This window comes from Stegodyphus dumicola, chromosome 5 (assembly GCF_044657685.1).
Source record: "Stegodyphus dumicola isolate Sdum_Otavi_A_Nest chromosome 5, ASM4465768v1".
Taxonomy (NCBI): Eukaryota; Metazoa; Arthropoda; class Arachnida; order Araneae; family Eresidae; genus Stegodyphus; species Stegodyphus dumicola.
The window spans coordinates 208,454,551-208,474,996 of record NC_140772.1 but is presented as its reverse complement, the minus strand read 5'-3'; the positions used below and the strand labels follow the sequence as shown (position 1 = coordinate 208,474,996).

General features: G+C 33.2%; 1 protein-coding gene across 1 annotated transcript; it reads right to left on the bottom strand.

Annotated features, from left to right (window-relative positions):
- Nucleotides 1-1,337: 1,337 nt before the first annotated feature.
- Nucleotides 1,338-18,588, bottom strand: LOC118191988 (uncharacterized). Its single transcript, XM_035362864.2, has 4 exons — nt 18,326-18,588; nt 10,523-10,709; nt 8,253-8,517; nt 1,338-1,683 (listed from the first exon to the last, which is right to left on the bottom strand). The coding sequence occupies exons 1-4, from the start codon at nt 18,408-18,410 to the stop codon at nt 1,492-1,494; spliced, it is 729 nt and encodes a 242-aa protein (XP_035218755.1). The 5' UTR covers nt 18,411-18,588; the 3' UTR covers nt 1,338-1,491.
- Between the last annotated feature and the right edge of the window lie 1,858 nt (nt 18,589-20,446).

Below are 20,446 nucleotides of genomic sequence, written 5' to 3'. Positions count from 1 at the left end.
TAATTTTAAGAAACAAAAGAATGTTGAGGAAAGAAGCCAGAGGATCCTTTAATTACTTAGTACCCAAGCAGTAATTTTACCTGCTGTAAAATTACAAATTCGTATTTACACAAGAGCATGTCACATTAAAGATTTGTAAATCCCGCACTCTAAAAATGTATGCATGAATGTTGTAAATCTGAAAATGATCTGAATTAAGACATAATTTGTTTCATTCAATCTTAAATTTAGAAAAATATACAGGTATAAAATTTTCACTAGTTAGTTTTTTCATAAATTTTAATTTATTAAAGTATTTTAAGATAAGCTCCTTTTTATTTCCTTTAAATTCTCCATCACTGAAAAAATGGAGAGAGTTGATATCAAACTCATTTTGTTAAAATGGGCACTGAACAGCCTAGCGCCAGCACCGGTTGTTGAGGTAACAGTTAAACTCTGCAGGTGAAAACGATTCGAGCAAGCGAAAAAGGGCCATTTTCTTAAAGTTTGTTTTAAACCACTCCCATAAGACACCGGCTGATAAAGTCTCTGAACACTGATATTTCGAGCTGGGTTCAGTTTCTTGCAAACTGGCTGTTTATGGTTTTCTTCCATTTGTAATGTGGATAAGAGTCAAATTTCTAGTAAAAACTTCACGAAGGTTCTTTCCTATAGATAGCTCTAGTATGCTTTGCCAAAACAAAACCAAACAGTTTACAAGTTTAAATTTCCATTTGTTACGTTAACATTCTTTCTAACAGCTCTTAATTTTCTTTGGCTATTTTCAGTGTTTCATATAATGCTGCCAAGAAAACTGACCAAAATTTAAAGCATTTTTTAAATATACAGGAAGTTTTGAATGATTCAAATTTCCTTCGCTATTGGAATTTTAAAAGAATTTTTCAGCATGAGATTAAGCTAGTTCAATAATCCTAAAGTTAAGTTTCTTCAGTTCATTACAGCAAAAAAGCTAACTTTTGAAAACTACTTTTTCTGCCATTATTAAAATTACTCTCAAAATAGACTTTTAGAAATTTTACTTAGAAATGCAGGTGATAAATAGTTAAGAAAATGAAGCCTTCTAGCAAGATCTAAAAAACATGATTCTAAGATTTTGCACAAAATTTCAGACCATCAATAGAAACAATTTATTCAGTTCACTCAAAAAATCCCTCAACTGCTAATGGTTGAACTGAAAACAATTTTCTGATACTGAATATATGTGGTGTATATTACCAACTATCTCAAAGCTGAAAAGTAAAATTTAGCTGTTCGCCTGCTTCAATATGCAATAGGCTATAGATTGTTACTTGCGAATTTAATCCAAAAACACATTTAGAGTAGAATGAAAACACATATTGAAAAACTTCCAACTTTTATTCAACGTTTCACTGTTCTTACAGCTGTTCTCAAACTATTACAGCAAAACCTTTGGACCACATTGATATTCATAAACATTACTGACAAAACAAACGAGGTTTTCCCTTATGGAATCAAGTAGTCGCTGAATCTTCAATTGCTTCCTTCGTTCTTCTCATCTTGCTTCTCTACTATTTTATGCAGCGTGTCATTAATCTCTTCCACGCGTTTGGAAAGTTTTTGCACTTGGTCGATCAACGTCTGCTGTTGATACAGAACCGTTCTGACTGACCTGGCGATATTGACACGCCTCTGGAAGCGCACTCGTCTCGATTGATTCACAACCTTGAAAAAAAAGACATTAAGTTATTTTTTAACATATATCATGAATATTCCTTAACTGGAACATCATAACCCGAGATTCATACCAGTGTAAATAGAAACTATTTCGAAATGTGGAATTTATGTTCTAGTCTTAGAACTATTGATTTCTTTTTGTCTAGAAGGAAAAGTTATTTTTACTTTTTAAAATCTTATCAGGTGATTGAAAATGTCAACATTAGAGTAGTTTTTAATGCATTTGCTTTGTTGATTAGAGATTTCACAATTTCTTCACTAAACCGATATTTCAGTTTTAAGTTACACTTAAGAAAATCATTTAAAACCTATGATCAAGAATGTGAATAAATGCTCGGTTATACTGCTTGCTGTCACGGATTGTGCCACCACACTTAATTTTAAAATGCTCTACCTCTTAACTCTTTGAAGGGCAGTCACCATTTTTTCTATTGAACGTCTTACTCACTTGTGCGAGTGGTTTTCAAGATTGACAATTTCTGAATTTCCCTTGTAGCTCACTAGATGGCAATCAGGAAACATAAGCGAGTAGTTGATGCAGCAATTAGTCTTCAAGAAATTAAGCATCAGCCATCGAAGGCATCACGACGATGTGCACTCTGCAGCGCCAAGAAAAAGCATGCAAGAACAGTGTGGCAACACATGCAAAGTTGCATTCCTGCTTGAGAAAGAAACTTGTTTTCATGAGTACTATAAAGACCGATTGTAGGGATGTGTTCTGTGGGCGGTGGCCACCGACACTAACCGCCAGAAGTGGTCTTTTTTCACGCGTCTTGGACAAAATGTGTAATTGTCACAAATTGTAAAACCTTATGTAATAATAAAACATGGGTTTTGCTAAAAATGTTAATTTCCTTTTGCTGCCCCTCAAAGAGTGAGGTACGCAATGTAATCTCGAAACTTTCGCCATCGCAGGAAATAGGGTATAAGAAATTGGCTTTGAAGAGTCCTCTAGGAACTAGTAAAGATTATGCCCATCCAGCATATTCTGTATACATACAGTGCCAAAGCTTAAATCCTTTTAACAAGCCTTCAGAATATAGTCCATGTTTTTACCCGACGCTGCTTTTCAGTAGTTCCAATACTTAAGGTATTTTTGCTTTCAATTTTCTTTAAGACATACGTATCGGCATTTGCACCCGAGACTTAACTGAAATTATGAGATCTGTAAAAGCAGCTAAACGAGAAATCAACGGGGCCATAAAGCCCAATTGCAGTATAAACATATTTGTAATAAAAGCACAGTCCTGGCGACAGATCCGCAAAGTAACAGCAGCCGATTCGAAGCGTTCCAAATCACTGGAATTACCGAACAACAGTATTAGAAGTACAACTTGCAGGTTTTAAAGGCAAAGCATAATGTTCCCTTATACCAGTTTAAAGGCAGTAATTTCACGGGATTGCCAAAGCTTGAAATTGCTAAAATGTATAGGAAGTCAAATGAAATATAGACTTCATTTCCTCGACACTTTTAGTCTTTATTAATAAATTTGCACGAACATACGAAGTAAGATAGGAATTAACTTTGCATTCAAATGAGGACATTAAGAATACAGAAACTTAACCTTACGATAGGACCCAAATATAAAACCTACTGTGCGTTTAATTGATCAGCATTTATTTCCGAATTTATTCTGCATTTCTATATGCATGCAGACGATAGACAAATTCTAGATTATGTCGAAAAGCTAAGTTAAATTCGGACATAATAAACTCACGTTCTTACGACTTCGCGTCTTCTCTACATTAATGGTAAAATCAGAAATCAAATGCAAGTATTTTATCCTTATTACTGTATCAATTTTACTACAATTTTATTTCAACTGACACCGTTTGCATTACGAACCACATAAATAGCTTTAATCAAGTTCCAAGCATGCTAATAAACAAAATTAACCGAATTTATAAAACGAGTAAATATTTAGCCCAGAAATAAACTGTCAGAGACAGCGTTTTATGAAATGGCTTTCAAGCTAAATATTTAGTCCGTTTCACAGGTAGAAATCTTAACATCCATTCATATTTTGAGCCAGTAAGCAGTCAAATTAAGATTAAAAATTTAGACTGTTATAAAAACGCTAAAATTTTACTTTGTATATAGTTAAAGTACTATTAAAGTTTAAAATACAAGTAAAATTCACGGATTAGGAGAAGCGAGTAGTTGACGATTTTAATCCACTTATCTTTCAAATGTGAAAAATCGATCATGTTGTATTAAAGATACCGCTTATCTGTAAAATTAGAATGCAAATATAGCAATAAAAGCGACGTTTTAATGGAGACGCGATTTGAAAGACTTATAATAATCTCATTTTAAAGAAAAAATGGGTTACACCATTTGAACATTACTGATAAAATAATCTTCAATTGTTCTTTTAAAGAGAAGTGATTTTCTGGTATCCATTTTCTTGATAACCCGGTTATATTTATTCTAAATACACATTTCCGCCATCTTATGAAATATTCCATGTTTCATAAAAGTTTTACGATTCTTGTTAGATTATAAATAATCGTCAAGTCAAGATAAAATATTTTGCGCTTGAAGTTTCTATTGTTAAGCGATAAATTCATCTAAAAATTCAAAAACGCGATGCTAAAATGATCAAGGAATTTTATCAAGACAAATAGAATCTTATCGCGTTTTCCCACATTCATTTTTCTAGTTTGTGACGCATCTATAAAAATTTGATTCGAGAACATTCGTAATCATCTTTCCAACAAGCACTTGACATTTCCGAAGCACGATTTGTCCACTTATGAACGATTTTATAAAGCAGTTTTTTTAAATCTGTATACTTAACTGAAAGTATCTGTCAACGACATAAACACCGATAAAAGACGTTAGAAACTTGAGACTTGGCTACTTTTCTGGCATATTTACGTTTTAACTAAACATTCTACAAATGTCTGTCTTTACACTTAAGTTTCACCATCTTTCTGCAACTCCAATTCGATACATTTAAGACATTATCAGATACAACTTATAAAGGTTATATACTCTGCCTACCTAACCTGTATGAATTATGATTCTTCCGAAAAATTACTCCTGGGAGGTAATAATTTAGCAGTTAATTATTTACAAGAATTCAATGTTCTTAGTTTCATGACGATACTGCGTGTTGATTCTTCACTAGCACGTAGTAATTAGTTCTAATTACTAATTATAAAACCATTAGTAGCAAATTTCCAGTATCCGTAGACTGAAATTTGCATTTAAAAACCTTATCACTAGCAAAGTGTCGGTTAAACGTGGAATACGCAAACGTAGCCAATTCTGCAGAAGGGTAGGGGGGAGTTTTAAGTACAGCTGCATCTGGATGGTCCAAATGGCTTGAGCAGTGAAATACTGTTCTCAGTTAAAGTAGAAGTAAAATTTCATTTGAAGTAGAAGTATTCTTAAATATGCTAGATGAAAAGCATGGACAGATGAAATTGGGCATGCACTTTTTGGATTTTGTATCTCCACGCACATTTTGCTGCATTTCATTTAAACATTTTCCCGAATTAATCTAAGTACTTCAAAGGCAAGTTGAAAATGACATCAAAAATTGCAAATTTTGAAATTAAATCTCAGCAAATTCTTCTCGTACAGGATTCAAAACTTCATATAATTTTATATTTTAATAACGAGTATAAAATTTTTCAAAATATAAATATAGAAACCGAAAGATCGCATTAAAAGTTAGAATTGGTTATTTGTCGGAAATTTTGTTTTGACAAAGTCAAATTTTAAAAAACTGTTTCATCATTTAACACGCTTCTTAATTTAACTATGTCTGCGGCCAACGGCTGCGAAAATAAAGGCTGAGTAAGGAGATAAGTGTATGTGCATATATATATATGTCGATTGCAATAAGGGAGATGCACAACCAGGAGTTCTGGCAATTCCATAAGCAAACTTGGAACCTTCTACGACTAAACGTTCGAGTTACGCTTGATATATACATACTTACGTACACGACTGCAATAAGGGAGATGCACAACCAGATGTTCTAGGAGTTCCATAAACAAAATTTCTACAGCTAATCGTTCAAGCTACGCGAGATATATACATACGTACAGACGTCACGAAAAATGTTAAATCCATTTTGGAATAAAGGTTCCTTTATTTTGTCCGTACTTTGACATCATGCAAAAAAGGGGGTCAAAGTGAAGTCGGGAACTGTCAAAATGATGTTTCCGTCGAAATCTAGTAACCAAAAGTTTTCGCAATTTCAGTATTTTATTTTGTACAAGTACAGATGCATTTAACCTTGCTTTAAAAATATACAATTTAGAACTTTTTTAGAATTTAATCTTTAAACTTCAAAATTATCACCGATATTGACGTCTACCAATCCTATCTGCAGATCTTTATTCCCTTCCAGCAAATTCCATAGGGTTTATTTAAATTTTTCTTCAGTTACAGCACATTTCCCAAAAGACTAGTGCTAAAGAATGCTATCAACTACAAAAACGAGCTATTTAATACCGAAATAATTTATATTAAAAAGCACTAACTGAAGCAGAAGCACAACGAACACAACCTGCAGCGTACATTAAATTTTTGTCACACTTTTGCAAGTTTTGAAACTTTTATCCAATTTTTAACAATACGATAAGACCACACTCATATAGTCTTATTCTTTCTACTTCTCTGAATTAAAAAAAATTTTTATGATTAACACGAAAATCCGCATTGAATTCAAATTTTAACTTTAAGATTAAAGATAAAACGGGCCATTTCCTGAAACTTTCCCTTTGTTTCTTAATTTAGTCCGAAATATTGTTCTTACCTAAACTAGCAAAAATTATGCCAAAAGTTTTAAAATGCTTAAGCTTATTTCATACTGCTCTTTAAGAGTATCCAAGCTTATGAATTTAAAATTTCGTCTATTTTTGCGAATTTGTAGCCAAGAAAGGCGATTAACTTCATTTTGGAAATTTGTGTTTTTTCACTATAAATGGCGAAACATTTCAAATCGTTGCCACGGTATATTATCGCCCTGTGCTCTATTTAAAGACATTACATAATGAAGAGTCTACGTAAATATAAGGATTTTTCAAACCGTTACGATTATAAAACATCGGTCCTGGAGCCATCGAATTTTGAATAACTCACTCAATCCTCCACCGAAGATTTGACATCTGGAAGCCCAAATTTGGAATTTGTTTTATTATCCATTTCATATTTTGTAGCATTTGCGAGTTTAAGAAACTTAACGATTTCAAAGCGAGCAATGGCTACAGTACAGAAAAAAAACATTTTTGTGTCTAGTGCAGGAGACTATCCAAAATTCTAAGAGATATGCTCTTGTTAAGATTATCTTGCGATATTGCTGTTGAATTTTATGGTTTATGTGCGAAGAACATATTTAATAAAGGTAACACACAAAACATTAAAAAAGTCCTTCTGGACTTAATGTAAAATCTGAAAGCTTTCATTATTTTTTTTTTCGTTTAACTGTTAGAAATCGTAAAAATTATGCATCAAGAAATTTATTAATTAAATCAGCTTTCGAATTACAAATCTAGAAATTCATGGATAAACTGGTTGCTCTAACTTTCCAGTGAAGACTGATTTTGCTCAAAAGAACTTGAATATTATAGTATAAAGTTTAATATCCACAAATTTTAGCCAAACAGAATGATTCAAGATTTCCTCCATTGCATGTTATGTTCCTGTATTATATCCACTCTTGAATTTGGATTTCGGTTTTAATCATTCTCAATTGCAGTTGCAAAACCTTTTCCCAAAAGCCATGAACATTTCAATTAAAACTAAGAAATGTACATAAACTTGACCAATGGCAAAATTATACGTTCATATTTAGTATCAATTCCACTTTTCCATCATAAAATTCCTTACAAGGCTACTTCGGCTACTGAAGTTTCTGGTATTACACAAGTCTTACCAAAATCCGAAATAAGGTAGACCCTCTTCGTAAAATTGTTTAAGAATTAGATATATTAAGATCGATTTTGATGTAGAAATGCTTTTATAAGACTGTATTATGAAACATTTGCTTGTTGCTTATCGAATATTTAAGGTCATGGCATTAAATGCATATTTTTATAATTTTAGTCATAAAAACATTTTACCTTTATTATTGATCATTATATTTTCAATATAAAACGAGTTCCTCGCCTCACTGAAAAAACATTCACTGTTCCATTTACGCTAGCACATTTTAGGTAAACTTTCACCCATCTTGGACTTTACATTCCAATGCACGTAGATTAAGCATATTTGAAAATAACAGACTTACGAGTTAAATTTAAAAGTACAGCAAAATATGTTAGCGTTTAGAAAAATCTAAGACGCTTTCCGAATTTGTTTTTAAAAGTTTTGTTAAAAACTTATATCCCAATGTCGCCAAATTCCAGATTAGTTAACATTGTAAAAGCGCGTGCGTAAATTTAATGTTTTACTGCTTAAGAACCCAGGCGTTTATTCCAAAGATAAAGGATAGACAGCTTATTAATGTTAAATCAAATAATACGTAAATATCTTAAAAGGTAAAGTGTAACGGTTGCTTTCCGTTTGTGGACTGAACGTAGCGATATAAGAAATTTACCTCGTCAGCCGTCTGAGATAAGCTCATTTCAGGTTGAGATTGGGTTTCATTTTGACTCAAACCACCTTCGTCGCCGAAAGAGGTAGACAGTCGATGGGAGTGGTCAGAATCTTCAGATACAGCATCTATATGGTTATTGGTTTCTGCAGAATCTCGACGTCTGTTGGATGCTTGTGCAGTTGTCCTGTCTAGAATCTTTTCCAACTGATTCACGCAGCTTGCTCGAACAGTTGGAATTCCAATTTTTAAAAGGCCTTGATACGTTCTACGGAAACAATAACGAAAGAAGTGCTTTAAATATTTCGAAAACCAATTCAATTTTAGCAGAACTAATAGCATTGAACTAAATGCATCTTTTTTTTTCGGAAGGAATTTCATCCGTTCTGAATTATAGAAAGAAATTATACATTTAATAGGATTTGGATAAATTTTATCCTTAATAAAGCTTCCGTCATGTAATAGCCTACTACGGTATACAGCTTACGTAAACTCGAATCCAAACTTAACACTAACAGCAGTCGTATCGATTCTACCGTCGGCTTAAATTACGGATTCGTTAAGGTCTAGACCAAAATTGCTTTAGATGTTTTTTTAATGGTAATTTTATTAATCTTTCAAATTAAACAGAAATACTCTAAAATTTTCATTCAATTACTCAATTCCTATCGACATCTAAACAAGTTCATACTTTCGCTACTAATGGCAAAATCGTATCTTGTGGAACATTTGTATATTTAGTGAGCGCACCGTTAAGCAAATTCAATAAATCTTGTTTATCAGACATCTGTTAAGGTTTTGATCCAAGCACCCAAAATATAGACATTAACTGTACAACTCGAATTAACTCCAATACTTATTGCATGGAAAGACTAGGCTTTTCAGCTTCCAAACCGAATCGAGTTTATTGCCCGATAAATTATGGGTAGAAATTCCCTGAAGGAAACTGAACGGTTGAATGCACTCTGATCTGAGCTATTAACTACTGGCGAGAACCAGAAGTTGTTAAAGTACCTATATTTGTCGCATTTTTTGGAAACTTAATTTCTGATAGAGTCGAATTAATAGAAGCTATGGATTTGGGTTTTAATTCGTTAAATTGTGGAAAAGACTAATCCATCCAAGACCGAAGATGCCTTCGAGGGAACTTTGAGAGAAACGGGCTCGTATTCACGTTGCACAAGAATAACCGTGAACTAGCAATGTTCAGCGATCTTATCCACTTGGCAGTGGGCTTCTATTACCAAGAATAATACTCATTAATTGAATGAGAAGGCAGGTTAACATGGATCCAGATAATATTAGGCAAGTTAAGTTTATCGATAATACTTCCGCACAGAAGACGTCAACTACTTCATAATAATTATAAGGAAAGATCTTAAAATTCATTTGCAATGTGAGAATTTATTACTAGCCCGAAGAATTAAGAGTTTCCAGCACAATTTCCTTTAATCGAATGGTTTTATTACACGTTTTAGTACTTTTTCACTTTAATACAAGGTGGGCCAAATAAGACTTACTAATGTTAAAACCGATAACTCTTAATAATCAATTAATTTTGTATACATTATATATTATGGAAATTATGTATGAAATATGACAGACTAATCTCTACCCTTTTTCTCGATTCAGAAATTGGTTCTTTTTAACGCGTTTCCCATTACTCCACGTAATGTTTCTGGTTGAAGGCTCAATATTTCGTTTCGAATATTCTGCTTCAGCTGTCCAATAGTCTCTGGTTTATTAAAATACACAGTCTTTTAAATATCCCCATAAAAAAGGGATTCTAGGCAGCAAAAAGTTTTCAATCATTGTTCTGCAAGAAGCTCCGGAAATCCTTTCCGGCTTTCCATCCTCATTCTCGAAGAAACATGAGCCGATAACTATTGGCCATAACACCCCACTAAACAGTATAATTGAATTAAAATATTGCCTATATTTACGTTACGTCATAACAATTGATCGTTGACAAAAAAACTAATTTCAACGCGCTGTTTTATTCTGTATGTTTCCATAATAAATTTCCAAGAATTCTTATAACCTACAAAAAATATATCAAATTAAAAATTATTTGTGTTTAACATCGTTAGGTTAGGTTAATTACGGCAAAGCCTCGAGGGCTGTAGGTCTTATTTGGCCCACAGTGTAGACAGAATGAAGTCTAGAATTTCCTAGCAATCTATACGATAGTTTAAAACTTTAGTGCTTTGAATATTTAATATTCATTGCTCAGATTCAATTTAGAATAAAGAAAGACAAAGTTACAGTTTTACTTGTACTCTGTACGTAACGTATTCATTTGCTTGCGAATGACATCCCTTTCCACTCTGAGTCCTTTACGTCGCAGTCGCACCATCACCTTTTGTGCGACGTCGAAACGTCGCGAAGGCGAGCGAGTTGCTTCTACCGCCTCTTGCCAACAATCCAGTAGCATAGATATCTCCTCCTCCGACCAAGCACCTAAAAGCAATTTTAGGGAAAAGTTATTCCGAAAATACTTTTGAAAAAGGAACGTTATATCAATATTTGCATAATTATTCGCATCGAAATTGTATACATCAGACTGGTAAAAAGGGGTTGCAAGTCCCACAAAATCCAGATATCCAGGCTCTGAAGTAGGTACCTACAAGTCTTACACCGAAATTTTATTTAAAAATTAAGTTTTCTTAAAACAATAGTAACCTTAGATTTCATGGGCTATTTCTCAGCAATCGATGTCCTTGTATTCTCCCGCATTCCCATACTCTTGATCATTAGAATAAACAGGTTTGAATTGAAAAGAAATGCATTAAAGCACGACCACAGTGAATAGCTGAATACTATGAAAGTGATGTCCACGTTGAGAACTGAGGCAAACAGGTCAGGAAACTTTAAAAATTTAAAATTCTTTACGATTTTTGAAAAAATCCCGTATTCTTTTAGTTAGAAACTCGGTAACAGTATGAAGCAGCGTGAATTTGGCTTCTAAATACAAAACATTTGGATAAATAGTCAAGCAACCGAGGGTTATAACGCCAGAATGACAATAGTTAATTATCTGAAATAGCTGAGTTGGGTTTAAGCTCACTAAAATGCATTTCTTCAGCCATAAACTTACCACTCAACCGACATGTAGAATATTTGAATGGGAACTATTGCCTTCAATTGTACTACAGTGCAATTTTAGTACATTTAATTTCACAATCATTGTATTTTGTTTAACGAGGGAGTAGGAATACCATTTAAGCCATTATCGAAATGCATTAAATCTAGTAATGCATTTCGAAGTTTTTCGAAAGCCCGAACATCAGAATTTGCCAACCGTTAGTTTTAATAGTTCAAGAAAACAGTGGAAATAAGTGCTAGTAGTGAATCGCGAAAAAACGTGAACTATACAAGAAAAGTTCACAGTAAAATGATGACCGTAGTGATCAGACATAATTCTCAACTATCAAGTCGTTCCATAAATAGATTTGATTTAGAAAGACCTATTTAGCCTTAATCGTTAAATATTGAGAATTCAGAACTGAACGTCCATGTGCTTTAATTGTATACCACCGAGATAACAACGAAATAGAATAGATAGCTTTAAATGAGAGGGCAAAGTGAGAAGTCCAACTTCGAAATTTGACAAAATATTTATTAGGAGATCAAGTGTGCTTTTGGAAGTATTGTAATCGCGAAAAGTTTCAGGCAGCATATTTCAACGAAAATATCCATTTTGACCTCTATCGAATGCAATTTAATGATGTTTTTGCGTGACACGTATAAGGACAGAATAAATGAGAACTGAATTAATTGAATGAGAAATAATGAATAGTCTGAAAAACTTTGTTTTGTTTGCTTCATTTCTTTTATACATCGTTCTAGATTTATTATAGGGTTTGAATAGAACATGTGGCAACGATTAGATAATTCTTCAAATGATATAAATTTATATGCATTCCGAGTTGTAATATGAACGAAATGTAATGATAAACTCTCGTATTCGCGTTAACGCACGGGGAAAACCACAAAAACGCCCATGCAGGCAACCCATTCGCCGGGATTTGAAACCCCGACCGAACTGCCAGTGTTCAGAGACTTTCGCTCAGCCGCTGGTGGGCCTATCCTTCATGAAGGAGTTTAATCTCGTTTTCATTTTACACATACGGAAAACCAGACATTAATGCAGCTATAGCGTTTGTTGGAATTCAAACTCTAAATGAGCCATCGGTGTTGAGCGATATTATTCAGGAGTGCTAATTTATATAGCTTCGAATTTACATGCTAAAACATCCATTTAAGTGGCTAAAATGGTACTAGAATAGCAAATTCACTTTAAAGACATATTTAAAATAAAAACTAGGAGTATTAATTGTGTTTTCCATACCATTTCTTTTTTCCCCAAGTCCGTTAAAACGGCATTCGCTATAATCTTAACATGTAGTACGCGAGTCATTTATAAACGTTAAACACGCTCTATCGGTCGCTTGAGTGTAGCACAAAGATTCGATGGATAGCAATTCAATGAAGCATTTAAAAATTTCTGGAATGCCTGCAATAAAAAAGATCTTAAATATAAATTTTTAAAATAGGTTTCATCTCTTCCCTAGTGATTCGATTAGATTGATAACTGTTTATAAAGATTTTTAAATTTTAAACGCCAATATTTCTCTGAACCTAACAGTGAAGGTTTCGAAACGTTCCATGCCCTCGAAATGTGTACTTAGTTTCGCAAAAGCTGAAGCATATTTAAAATGCTTCAGCGAGAAAGGTCAATTTCTGAACATACGCTATTAAAATTATTCCGTATATGGTTCAGTTATCCATCATAATACTGCAAAATTTACCCTTTAGGTACACCAATGCGTGTTTACGGAAACTAAAATTTTTGCTGTAGAGAAAAACAGCAGTTTCTTAATATACACACTTGCAATAAAGTAAGGTAAACAGCATTAAGTAAACATCAGTATATAAAGCAAAACCGTTCCACACCTTAATCAAAGGGTGCTTACGTATTTTGCTATCAACCGTTTTAGATGATGTCCCTGAGTAGTGAAATTTGTCGCCAATAATTTAATAGTACCACAAACATTTCTAACTCTGCTTTTGTAGCTCTTATCTTCAGGAAGATAAGAGCTAAGTTCGAGATTAATAATATTAATTGAACTTTATGGAAATCAGAAGCAGAGTTCAAAATTATGTTTCAGTACATTTAGGTTTTCCGAGTATTTGTTTCAATTGCCTTGTGGTTATTAATATGGCTTGATAAATTCTGAAAATGGGTGAAATTTTTTTTCTTTCATCTGATTTATCCACAAATTTAACTACCTGAAAAACGGTTACAGTCCCAGTCAATCGAAAAAGGGTTTTGTCTTTTTCCCTGGAGAATTTCGTTCAGTTTGACTATTATATCCGTGAGAAAATACAGATCGGATAACCAATTATTATCGTCCAATTCTTATAACTTTCGTTTCCGGATTCCCCAAAACTGCTGTATTGGCGAAAGAAGCTCTACAAATCTTTGCAGTACTTTTCCGCTGCTGAGCCATCTAACATCGGAATGAAGTAATAAGATTCCATGTCCGCTATCAAGTTCATCAGTCAACAATCAATTTTTTTATAACGTCTTGCAAGACATCTCTTATGACTACACCATATTTTAAGAATTATAAATGAGTGGTTATTTTAAAAATATTCTTTATTCATAGAACCTAATCGGGTGCCGAGCACATGCAAAACGATCGGCGAGCACTAGGTTGGGCACCACTGGCCTAAGAGAAATTGGCTCTTATTTTCGTTACAAACTGAGAAAACTGAAAATGCCAGAGCAAGCAGCCCGTTTGCTTGGAATCGAACTCTAGTCATTCATTCATACATGGACTGTTCATTGATAAATGTTCAGTGATTTTATTACTGGGCCGCTGATAGATCCGTATTTAACTGAATTTGCATTTTTTAACCTCGGAATGACGGACGCTAGTTCCAATGAATTTTGTCAAAAACAAAACTAGTTATTTAATTTTTCAAGTGCCATATTCGTAACTTGAGTCTTATTGCCGCCCGGCTGGCACAGCGGTTAGTGACTTTAACTGATGTACCAATGTCAGAGTTCCAATCCCGGAGAAGATGTGGATTATATGCGCCGATGGCCACTCAAAACAAACGATGAGCCGAAAAGTCGGCTTGAAGGGGTTTTGTAGTAGGGAAACTGGGCTAGGAGACCTTCGAACCACTCCCACAAAAGTGAGACAACTACACTGTTCGTGCGGCGGAACTATGCATTTACAACCAATTATGAAATCCTGCTGTCGCCCACTTCTACATGCACTTGTTGATTAAATAAAGAAAAATCTTCGAACTTCCATTAGAATGGTCGACTCAGTGTTGACAGGATATACGCCAACTTTCACGGTCAACTTCAAAATACGAAAGTACCGAACAACTCTAAACTCTACGAAATTTAGAAAGAAATTTCGTATCATGAATATGCTTCGAAACACCACAAAAGAACATGAAAGCTTCACCCTACAGAGACTTGGTTTTCAATGTTAAAGCAATTAAAGTATCTAAATACAAAAATACTCCATAAGCTGTAAGTGTTAGACTAAAATAGTTTTTCTCATCTTATAAAACTTGTTACAAGAAAACTTTTCTTTCCATTTAACAAGCAAGTTTTTTTTTTTTTTTTTTCTCTCTAAGTCTCTTAACTATTGTCTACAGGCTTTTACACTTCGCAAATTAACGGAAATTTCCAATATGTATAAAAGATCGTAATGCAAGTTCAAAGTTAATTAGAAATTAACATTTTCTTAAGAGAACTTTCCTGCTTTATGCAACTTTCAATGTTGTCAGGAAATCTCGTGCAATTTACAATAAATACATTTCTTAAAGCTGTTTAATGTTCTAAGGTTAAAATAAAAGTAAAAAACAAAAATACAGATTACAACGGTAGTAATACCTACTTCACAATGGTGTAAAGAATTTAAAGTTTAAAAACATTTCTTGGAATTAATTCACGTGATTAGTTACTTTCAATGATTTGTTACAAATGCATCACATCTACACTAATATCATGGCAATTTTGATGTTAATTGATAAACTCCTCGCTAAGAAAAGATCTTAAAGCTAAGCTATATTTATTATACCGACACTATCGAAATATCTAACAGATACAGCAAACGGACAACGACATTGAAACCGATGGAAGCAACGGTGGATTTCATTTATCACGCGGAAATAAATTTAGATAATTGTCTTGCAAACAGAAAAATGGGGTAACAATTTGCATGTCCCTCCGAACTTTCTGGCAAGTTTCCAAATGCGCGAATTTATCCTGAAAGTGTTTAGGTTTAGATGGCTATTGTAAAATAACTCTCGAAAGAGCATATATCAGTTTCCTGAAGAGTAAAAACAAAACATTTGCCGACATTCAATCCAGAGAAAAGGTTTTTCGAGAATTTAGTGCTCTTACCAGGATGAAACTAATGGTATAAACCTGGTAGTACGCAAAGAAACAAAGTATTTTTAACTACTACAATCAAAAATTAAGTGAAGAAAAATTGATAGAAATTTTCTGTAAAGGGAATCCAACTGAAGATTTCAAAAATAACACTTATTAACTCTAAGCTGAACTGAAAAAAAATTTAAAGGCATTTCAAATAAAGCTATCAAATTTCTGTTTCCTTTTTGCACAACGTATACTTGTGGTGACAAGGATTTCTATTCGTGTTATATTTGAAAAAATGCACAACAAGATTAAAAAAGTGGGTCCTAATTTACGGTTAAAGCCAAGCGAAATACGACCAAACCTAAAGAAACTGACCTCTCTTAAATTGGCCCACACACAATATATTTTAGAATTAAAGTATTTATAACTTAAATTTCGGTAATTAAAATGGTAACCAATTTTTCGTATAATATTTTCAAGTGTGCATATTTAATACAAATATGCCATCAGGTTGTGCAAATGGCAAAATATACTTTAACATTTCTGTTCAGAAACTGAAAAATAATTGTAAAATGTAGTGGTGGTACTAAAGTTTTTCAATTTTTGTTTATATGGTTCGCGTTAGTCAAAAGGTTGAGAGCTGCTGGTATAAACTATAATTTATTCTAACACTTAAAATTTTTCATCTAGCCTTCATATTTTACGGTTAAAGGAATAAACAAGGTCCAAGAATATTAGTAGTTAAAACCGTTTAGTCACACTATAATTCATTTATCAGCTTAATACACAAAGGTGACTTAATCGATAGCAAGAAGTATTTTTCATTAATCCGCATTGAATGTTTAATAGTCAATATCAAAAAGTTAAAAAATTTGCACCGTTTATTACTTTGCAAAGAGGTAATCTCACTACGTCGCCAAGTGGAGCCGTAAATTTTTTAACGGAAGTTCAGCGATCTAAGGTTAACATTGCAAACAACGAGAAACTGAGAATTATTCTTTTATCTTTACTGGCTAGGAGGGAAAAATTGTAGAACACATGACAGTTAATTTAAACCTTGACGAATACCCTGCCAACTTTAAGGCATGCTCATTTCAAAAGTAATTTTTCACTTAATGCAAAGAATGAAATTTTCACTTCTCTCATACGATTAAATATACTAAAGTGTTATAAAACAGTTGAAAACTTGCATTGTGGGCAAGTAAAATAGGAAATTAGCAATTTTTGTAGTCTTTCTGGTCAGGTAATTGTTACAGGTTAATTACGTGTGCCAACTTAAAACTGATGCAGCATTTAATTCTCCTTTAATACTTAAATTTTAATCTTATGAAAATTTCTTCAGATTTAGTCATAGGAGAGCCCTTTCAAGTGAAAATTTGTTTAAGTTTTATTATAGCAGAGTTATTTCAAACTTTTTACGGCTACAGACGAGTTTTGCGATTCATATTAACTCGATAACAAAAATTCATCCACCAAGAACCCGTAATATTCATCTGAATTCAATGGAACACTAAGCATTTAAATTAAAGTATGCTTAAAGATAAGGGTAGAGGTCGTTACTAAATTAATCAAGTAGTTGAATATACGAAATAAACAGCTTATTTCAGTTACTTGATATTAAACTGACTGAACCCCTCGGCTTAAGGTTGTTAAATTTTGCTGAAAGCTTTCAGCTACGGAGCAGTTTTTTCCTGTATAAAATATTAAAATTTAAAGAGAACTATTATTTCACACTATTGTCATAAGAAGCTTTTAATCTTCTATTTAATAAACAAGACTTACTTTTAAAACTACACCCAACGTAAAGTTACAATTGAATTTGCCATATGGATATACACAAAAAAAAAAAAAAAAAAAAAAAAAAAAAAAAAAAAAAAAACCACTAAACTATTCAGCAAAATAAATTTAGTCTTAAAATAAACGAGCTTTTTTCTGAAACACTAAAAATGTGCATATGTTTTGAAAACCTAATGGAAAATTTCGGTAAAATCATAGTATATGGTACGGCCTTGGCGCGACTTTCAAAATTGACATGAACACTAAAGTCACTCCTATATTTCTGATCACGATGTCGCCAAATCGCGTGTGTACCGTATACCAGAAGTAAACCAAAATTTCTACATGCTTTGCATACTATTAATTAGTTTCATTTACTATACATTTTGACTTTAAACTTCGCAAGCAGAAGCAATTTAGTTTACTTAACATGAGCAAAGGCGATTAATTATATCTTTCTTATAGCATAAATTGCGTTAACCATGAGAGTGAGAATTATATTTTATCGATAGTGAATTATCTCGGAGCTTTTTCTTACGAATAATTCATTTCACATTCAGTTTAGGTTAAGCCATTTGAATATGGCAAAGCTATAAGGACTATCTGCCTGAAAGGAAAGATGCCTTTATGGTGGAAACTTGTATTCATGTTACAATGGGAAAACCCATGAAAAGTAACCATGCAACCAGCTCATTCACCTGGGTTTTCAGCCAAAGCAGACCGAACTACTAGTATTCAGTGGTCTTGATCGCTCGGCCACTAGAGAGAACATTTCATATACAGAAACATTTAAAGTTTTAAGAGTCTAGAGAAATCAAATTTTTACGGCTCAGGATATTCGAATGTAGATTTTCTTCACTAAACTTAAAACAAAAAAACAAGTTCTTACCTGGAAAACCTGTTGAGGAATGCGTGAACACGTTGACGGCATTCGAATCACCTTTTGATTCTTCAGCTACCTTCTCGTCCGCCATAAAATATCACAGAAGATTTTTTTAAAAGACTATTACAAAACCTCCTTCTACACTACATTAACCAAATCGAATATACGTCTTCCCCTTTAGTGCATAATAAATAACAAAACAATTGGCGAATCAGGTTTTCTCACAGAATTTGCATAAATCCGGGGCGATACGCATAAATCCAGAAACAGCTGCGCAATGAACAAGCATTATTTTTTCCAAACCAATAAAAAGCAGCCAGTCTTTTGTTCTGTTGACGTCATAACAGCAGCTCGAGTATGAGTAAGGGTAGCTTAAAAATTGGATTATTCACTTCAGTTCTCTGAACTGTAGGATCTGTGAAGTTCTTCACGTATGAATCACTTAACTACCTCCGTTTTTCATAGTTTCCACCTGCATGGAAAGAACATTTTGACAGTACACTTTATACATCCTTGGTATTATGCCAAAATCATGAATATGCACCTTTTGTTATTCTCATTTTCATATACTATTTGCTGCATTATTTTCCGGGGTTTCACTTCATGTTAGAAAGACAAGTGAGTATTCTATAAGATGAATGGTATTGTGCAAATTCGTAACTAACACGATTTTCTCTAAAGCTATATGGGCTTACCGAGCCTTTAAATGAGTATTTTTCTAAACAAATGTTTCGTAAATTTATGATTTTATTGAGGCGCTGATGATAATTGCTTAAAAATTTGACGAGTTAAAAATTTTAATTCTATTGCCTTTACTATTTCTGCAGGATACTAAATGGAGTATTCCTGCAATACTTGACGATTTCTAAATTTAAATTTTCTTGTCTTTTATTATTTCTGCAACATCCTGAAGTATTCAGGCAAACCTTGCTAGTGGTAAAGCAGAGCGTAATTGTTAGTGCGAATTCTAGAGCGAGGTTTCGGACTGCGCATTAAGGTTTGGACAATCTTCTCTTCTGACGTATGCGATAGGCGGTCCCCCTCTTAAAAGGCCACTAGACGAATGTGCACGCGACAAAAGCCTACAAAAATAACCACACTGTGATAATTGCCCATGTGACAAATATCCACATGGATTAAAGCGCACATAGATAAAAACTCACAATGATACTTTCAAAATAATATTTTTCGTTTTCACATTACACTAAATAAACAAATAAATAAAAATAATAAATTAAAAAAAAAAAAAAGAAAAAAAGAAAATCTTTAAGGTTTCAGATTTTAAAATTACGTCCAAAGGGGCTTTTTTTTTTTTTTTTTTTTTTTTTTTTTTAACATTTTGTGTGTTACCTTTATTTATTAAATATCGCGTTCTACACACTTAAACCATAAAATTCAGTTCAACAGCAATATCGCAAAATAATTTTAAATTGAAATTATCTAGAATTTCCGATACACAGTCTCACGCGCTGGAGATAAAAATGTCTTTTCTGTACAATGTTGCCCATTGCTCGCTTTGAAATCCTTGAGTCTGTTAATCAAGAATTCGTTAAAGGTTTACAAAATATGAAATCGATAATAAAACTAATTTCAAATTTCAAATTTGGGCCCATATTCGCTGTAGGATTGCGTCATTCAAAATTTTATGGCTCTAGGTGCCGTTGTTTTATCACAATGCGAGAAACATACATACATATATGCATCTTCTTCATAATTTAATTTCTTCAAATATAATACAGGGCGTGATAATGCTTGGTGGCAACCGTTTGAAAAGTGAAACAAACATTCAGAGTGATTCGACGGAAAATCGTGAAACGAAAACAATAGTCCCTCAGGGACAAAGCCCCTTTGGACTAAAAATAGCGGTAAATTAAGTAAACAGACTTAATCTGAGACATCAAAAATCACACTAAAATATTCTGTTTAGTATAATAACAATCATAAATGCATTTTATATTGATAAAAATCATGTGTCCTTTTATCCAGGGGAGCTTTTATCAATGTGGGCTCATATCACTGCGGGCTTTCATATGTGTAGGTATTTATCGCGAACGCAATATCAGACTGGATTTATTTTTAGGAATTCTATTGTGTGCATTTTCGTTTGGTGGGCTTTTACCCGGTCCA

Excerpts from the sequence above, each read along its gene's own strand:
- LOC118191988 (XM_035362864.2), bottom strand. The coding sequence starts at position 18,410 with ATGGCGGACGAGAAGGTAGCTGAAGAATCAAAAGGTGATTCGAATGCC. Across the intron at positions 10,710-18,325 it reads TTCCTCAACAGGTTTTCCAG|GTGCTTGGTCGGAGGAGGAG; the intron begins GTAAGAACTTGT and ends AATTGCTTTTAG. Across the intron at positions 1,684-8,252 it reads TATCTCAGACGGCTGACGAG|GTTGTGAATCAATCGAGACG; the intron begins GTAAATTTCTTA and ends TTTTTTTTCAAG.